At 36.1% G+C, this 7,144-nt stretch overlaps 1 protein-coding gene across 1 annotated transcript in view; it reads left to right on the forward strand.

Moving 5' to 3' along the window:
- Positions 1-542: 542 nt before the first annotated feature.
- Positions 543-7,144, forward strand: part of LOC106476548 (leucine-rich repeat protein soc-2 homolog) — a gene marked incomplete at both ends in the record, with an annotated part of 14,029 nt that continues 7,427 nt past the window's right edge. The window contains 2 exons of the mRNA XM_013937197.2: positions 543-760; positions 5,616-5,684. Coding sequence (XP_013792651.2) covers positions 543-760; positions 5,616-5,684 — 287 coding nt within the window. The remainder of the gene's footprint in view (positions 761-5,615; positions 5,685-7,144) is intronic.

Genomic DNA, 7,144 nt, shown 5'->3' on the forward strand with positions numbered 1-7,144 from the left:
GTGAGTTTATGGAAGGTGTGTAACTTGTCATTGGTTGTTCCTGGTGTAGATAACAGGTGAGTTTATGGAAGGTGTGTAACTTGTCATTGGTTGTTCCTGGTGTAGATAACAGGTGAGTTTATGGAAGGTGTGTAACTTGTCATTGGTTGTTCCTGGTGTAGATAACAGGGGAGTTTATAGAAGGTCTGTAACTTGTTATTGGTTGTTCCTGATGTAGATAACAGGTGAGTTTATAGAAGGTTTGTAACCTGTCATTGGTTGTTCCTGGTGTAGATAACAGGTGAGTTTATAGAAGGTATGTAACTTGTCATTGGTTGTTCCTGGTGTAGATAACAGGTGAGTTTATAGAAGGTTTGTAACCTGTCATTGGTTGTTCCTGGTGTAGATAACAGGTGAGTTTATAGAAGGTGTGTAACTTGTCATTGGTTGTTCCTGATGTAGATAACAGGGGAGTTTATAGTTTATTGGTTGTTCCTGGTGTAGATAACAGGTGAGTTTATGGAATGTCTGGATAGGTTCACAAGGTTTATTTATCTCTACAGGAAAAACAAGAAGAACGTTTGCAACTAAACGTAGAATTCATCGGATGAGATCTTATCGTGGTTGTTCTCTTTTACAGGAAAAGAAGACGAGTTCGGGGTCTTTAGGGGCCGGAGAAGTAGCGCGGCCTGCAAAGCAGGTTACTGTAACACATCCAGGCACAACAAAACCAAAACCTACTGGCATTGCTAGGAAAAGGGTTTCTACTCAAGCAGATTTGGTAAGTTGTTGTTGTTTTACGTTATTAGGCATTTTTATGTGATTCAGAGTGATGGAGGACTTTATAATTCACTAAACTAACTTATAATAGCAGTAACAAAGATATGTTAACTTTTCAATTGCATCGTAGCAACTTAAAGTCCAGTAACTTGTATTTGATGCTCTTAGGGAAAAAGAAAACATAATATGAAGTATATAATTTCTAGTAAATCTGATGAATCTTTCACATTAGGACATCCATATAGGCAATTGTTTGATAGACCCATTGAGGCAATTCAAAGATGTATGTAGGACAATAAAATTGTAAATTTATTATAATTTTCTCAATTTTAGCTGTTTGAATTGGTTAATAATAAAAAAATAATACTTACATTATTAGAAAAGCTTTCGTTTATTATATTTTGATACCAAGCCTTCTGGATTTCTTAGCATATGTATGTGGAAATCATTACATGTGTTGATAGTGTGTAAAAAGACAACGTAGCATTATGCTTGATGGTTGTTACAGGTGTTGGTAGGGTGTAAAAAGACAACGTAGCATTATGCTTGATGGTTGTTACAGGTGTTGGTAGTGTGCAAAAAAGACAACGTGGTATTATGCTTGATGGTTGTTACAGGTGTTGGTAGTGTGTAAAAAGACAACGTGGCATTATGCTTGATGGTTTTTACACACACTACCAACACCTAAAAAGACAACGTGGCATTATGCTTGATGGTTGTTACATGTGTTGGTAGTGTGTAAAAAGACAACGTAGCATTATGCTTGATACAGGTGTTGGTAGTGTGAAAAAAGACAACATGGCATTATGCTTGATGGTTGTTACAGGTGTTGGTAGTGTGTAAAAAGACAACATATTATGCTCAGTGGTAGTTAAAGCTGTAGATAGGGCTCAAGAATACATTTGAGTACTTTTGACTCAGATCAATCAGTAACAGAATCAGAAGACTGTTACTGACATCTATGTATACTTTGGTGAAGTGTAAATAAAGACTACATCAAGCTAACCTTGAGCCTAGCTAATGGTTAACCAATCAACCACATTGGTTTTCAGTGCCCTCCTGTGGTTTACATATTATAGCCTGAACCAATGGTACCAGAAATCATTCTGGAAAAGAAGAGTGAAGTATTTGATTTGCCTGAGGAGTTTTGGGTCACTTTCCAGTGAACTACCCATACCTTGTTGATCAGCAAGGTAGACGTGACTGGCAGTTTTGAATGATGGCTCTACGGGCACAGGACATCCAATAACAGGTGGTGAACAATGCTGCTACAGTTACAGAAAACTACAGAACCCAAGTCAGGCCTGGCTGCAAACCTTCAGAAGAGTTCAACAGACAGCTTGCACAAGAAGGTTTGTTGGTGAATGATGGCTCTACGGGCACAGGACATCCAATAACAGGTGGTGAACAATGCTGCTACAGTTACAGAAAACTACAGAGTCCAAGTCAGGCCTGGCTACAAACTTTCAGAAGAGTGCAACAGACAGCTTGCACAAGAAGGTTTGATGGTGAATGATGGCTCTACGGGCACAGGACATCCAATAACAGGTGGTGAACAATGCTGCTACAGTTACAGAAAACTACAGAACCCAAGTCAGGCCTGGCTGCAAACTTTCAGAAGAGTGCAACAGACAGCTTGCACAAGAAGGTTTGATGGCTAGCCCAGCTCTCTCAAAGCTTGATGATTCTTTTTATGTGCTCTTAGTGAAACCACAACTCGGGTCAGTTGATAAGAACTTCGTTATGACAAATGGAGAGGTAACTCTGGCTACTTAGGGCTTGACTCGTGTAACGAAAGTAGTTGCTGCCAACCTTGCGGTGGACATATTGGTGAACATATTAGTCAATTTTGCCTGTGGAAGGTTTATCTCAAGTTGGCCAGACTTTATTCGAGAACTGCATGAATGTCACAGTACCCATGTAAACAAGTGGTGTTCTGTGGTTTACTATGGATGAATCTAATGCATTAGTAATATATAATTAGCTCGAGCAGTTGTGTGTCCAATGAGGGATGAAGTCCCTGTTTTGTTCTACAACAATGGGCACATGGTTATCCAGCTTCACACTAGAATGGTCATTGACATTGTAAGCCAAGTGGAAGTAACTGAGACTAGCATTTGTTGTTCCATGTCTGAAAGTGAGTACACGGTTATCTGAGATTTCTCGTTGAGGATTCTGCAGAAAATCTAGATTCAGTGCATTATAAGACAGAATCATACCATCAGAAGGTGCTTGGTCATCTCCAGCAGGTGTTATAAGACAGAATCATACCATCAGAAGGTGTTTGGTCATCTCCAGCAGGTGTTATAGGACAGAATCATACCTTCTGATGGTGCTTGGTCATCTCCAGCAGGTGTTATAGGACAGAATCATACCATCAGAAGGTACTTGGTCATCTCCAGTAGTGATTGTCAGAAAGAAGGAAGGCTCAGATATTTATTTTAGATGAGTGAATGTGATAACTCACATCAGTGCTTTTGTACTGCTACGAACAGATGCAGGTTCAGTATGTTAGACCTAACATTCGTATACTGATAAATTCAGCTAGATAATGAGAGCAAATCTAAGACTGCTTTCAGCACAATAGATGGCTTTTATTAAGTTCGTTCCATGCCGCCTTCAATAAGCTAATGAATGTTACACTGAAATGGCTCCAATGGGAACAGCGCCCGATCTATGTCAGTGATGTTTTAGTGTTTGGTCAAATCTTTGAGTTTGAGGCTGAGAACCCGAAACTGTCATTCCAGCAAATAAAGACGGGCTTGAAATTGACACCAGATGATAGCTATTCATTTAACACAGTCTAGGGCTGCTGATGCCAGTAGATATTATAACTAGTGAATTAACAGTTTGTACAGTTGAACGTGATAGCTAGGAGTTCAGGAGTTCAGCTGAGAAGGCATTGTAACCAGTGTTCTCCAACCTGTGTTTTCCAGGCAAGATATTGGATTTAAAACTCACCTGATCTAACTGAGTGACGATAGCTCTTTGAAGTATATTCCTTGTTAGATATTTCCCAATACATCGGAAGAGTGTACGACTTTCCACATGCAATGAAGGAGTTGTGTTTCCTCTGAATGTATAACACTGCAATAACAGCATAAATATCAATTCTGACTTATGATAATTTTAGATGAAAAATCTAATTTGGCTGAATTCTGTTGGCGATTATTTTGTGATCCTCAAAAAGAAAAACAAGTTGAATTTGATGGCTCCTAGATGTCAGCACAGTAGTGCACTGCAGCTTTCAAAATGTAGCCTGCATGATGTTGCCAAAGAAGGCTATCGAAGTAATTTGTAGCAGGAACCAGAAGCAGTATGTTTCAAGCTATTAGTGTATACGACAACATGTAATGAAGCTGTATGTACTGTATAAGACAGTAATTGTTTACTTAAATCTTGCTTTCTTAAGGTGAGCACAAGGAACAACAACAACAACAGCCTTAAACAAGTTACTCAGACTCTTAACATGAAATCTGAAGGTTTCTGCCAGAGACTTACTCACTAATACACAACTGCAGGAATAGTGGAAAAATATAAGGGGGAACTGGAAACTATGTAAACTGCTTTGAAACTTGTATTAAATCTCATAAATTCTGTGAAAATTCTTCTTTTTGAAGCTCCAAGCACTGCCTTAAATATGTCAATAATTTCTCAAGTACCAGATTAGTTTTTGTTAAATCAGCTGGCCAGTGATCAGACAATGAGAATAACTCAGTTCACTAACTAAAAATTGAAATTCCTCTAAAAGAACATAATAAGTATACTTTGGCCTTCACTTAACCAAGTTCACAGCTTGAATAAAGCTTAAGTTTGTAACTGACTTGAGTACATCTCTGTGTCCAACCAGGAAACTGTAAAAACAATATAATTTTGAGAATTTTTTTTGATAACTAAAGGTGCTAGAAGACATATGGTACATATCTGTACAGATAAACATATCTGTTTATCTGTACATAAACTTGATGTATTCAGTGTTTCATTTGGTTGTGAGGGAATATTCTCAGTCATATAGATTGAAATATTTTATAAGCACACAGTTTTCTAAATTAATTGTAATTTCAATTAATCTATTAGTTTGTGAGATAGTAATCAAGGTCATAATTTCTCACATGTAATCCATTGTTTTCCCATCTCTATCCACTATTATTATTATTTAATCTGTGTTAATGATAAATTGTCTGTTTTATGTAATTCTATTGTATCAGGGTTGATATTATAATTCCTTTCATTTTGTATTCATTGTTTATGGATTTATGTTGTATATCATGTATTGACAGTTGAATCTGTATTTTATAGTATGCCAACTTGTATCTATGTTAAATATTTTTTATTATTATTATGTATTGTAGTTTCTTGTTAAAGGATTGTATTATCTGTGTGTGTGTGTGTGTGTGCGAGTGTTTACAGGATTGAGAGAAAGTTATAATACTCCTTGACTAGGTTGCATGTACAGAGTTTATTGGTTTTAAAATTAATGTAAGTTGTCAGACTGAGGACAAGCCTGACATAAGGGAGAGAGGAAAACTGTGGTTTATTTTATAAACATAATAAGAATTTATTATTTTTTATAATAAAAAATTATTATAAAGTTATTAGTTATTTCAGAGTATATGTAATTTTCAGTTAAAATATGGTCAGGAAAATCATTAAGTTGGTATCTTTCTAGCTGCCTTTCTTCCTTTGTCATTCTTTTCAGGTCATACCTGTTCTGCCCATGGAGGGATTTTGGCTGTAATGTTGCATTTGGAATGCTGATCTGTAGGCAGGAGGGTTGTACTTTTGATTATCCATTTGGGAGTTGTTGTTTTTTTTTTTTATATAATTATGTTCACCAGCTAATTGTATTTTTTCAGGATGTATCAAAAGAATTTAGTCGTTGTAAGGAAGAAGGAGCCACAAGATTAGACCTCACAAAATCTAGTGTAAGTATGGTGTTCTATGTTTACAAAACAAGTATTTCACATGCCAACCTAGAGAAGACTTGCCTTAAAACCTTGCAATGAAATTTAAATATAACTAATGTAAGGATCCAAACATTTCATAAAAATTGGAATTTGTTCTACTTAAAACATTTTCATAAACTTTATAATATATTATTAAAAATATTGCATTATTATTTTTTGTTTATCACTAACAGTACTTTCTGAGTAATAAAACAAAACTTAATACTGTGTGTGTGTGTGCAAGAGCACGAACATAAATTTGTTTGTAACAAAAGAATCACAAACCTTTTATTGAGCAAGCATTCAGGGAGGTTCTCTTGCTTATTTTCTTTGTGTCATGAAACAACCAGACAAATGATAACTGTGTAATATCAAATAATCTTTTGTCAGATACAAGGAAATTGTGAATATAGAAAGAATAAAGTTAGAGACAGAAAAGTTTAGGAACCAGAAAAATGAATCTAAACAAGCAGTAGAAAACTTTTTGGGCAGAGAGGATTGGTAGAAAAGTGTAGACATAATTTAAGTTAATATAATAACCTCTCTATTTATTTAGAAAATATTAAAAGTTGAAGTTGCTTAGTTAGGCTTAGCTATTTTAAAAATGTTAATGAAAAGTAAAATTATACACACTGGATATTGTGCTTGCCTATAGATTTAATGTTTGTTTCCTGCTACTGAAAGAAAAACACAAAAACAATAGGGCTCTGCACTTTTGGCTGAGTATTTTATAAGAACGATGGTCAAATTCCACCATTTGGTAAGAGGAGAGTTGGTGGTGAGTGATGTTGACTAGATGCCTTTCTTATCAGTTCAAAATGAGTAACAATTAGTGTAGCCCTTGAAGGGCTTTCCATAAGTATCCAAAAAGAAGTAAACAAACTTATTTATAGGCCTATAAAAACATGGTGTTTTTTTTATCTTATAATTGCACAGCACCTGGTGTGATAAAATGAAATTAAAAAATAGTCTTGCGTGGAAATTTGAAAATCAAACCTTGGTGAGGTGATGTAGTTGACACAAAATTAACCAGAACTTATTTATTCATCTTCTGTCAAAAACACAGGTTGTCGTTGATCTTAACAGTGTCAGAGTTACAGGTTTTTAAGGTTGGCTGCCATCTTTTCTGTAGTATTGCATGAGATAGAAATGGCTAACACCTTTCCTTTGGTGTTTCATGAGATGGAAACAGCTGACACCTTTTCTGTGATGTTCCATGATATGGAAATAGCTGACGAATTTCCTCTGGTGTTGCATGAGATAGAAACAGCTGACACCTTTACTGTAGTGTTGCATGATATTGAAACAGTTGACACCTTTCCTGTGGTGTTGCATGAGATGGAAACAGCTGACACCTTTCCTGTGGTGTTGCATGAGATGGAAACAGCTGACACCCTTCCTGTGGTATTGCATGAGATGGAAACAGCTGACACCTTTCC

The sequence above is a fragment of the Limulus polyphemus genome, unplaced genomic scaffold, assembly GCF_000517525.1.
Source record: "Limulus polyphemus unplaced genomic scaffold, Limulus_polyphemus-2.1.2 Scaffold10842, whole genome shotgun sequence".
Lineage (NCBI taxonomy): Eukaryota > Metazoa > Arthropoda > Merostomata > Xiphosura > Limulidae > Limulus > Limulus polyphemus.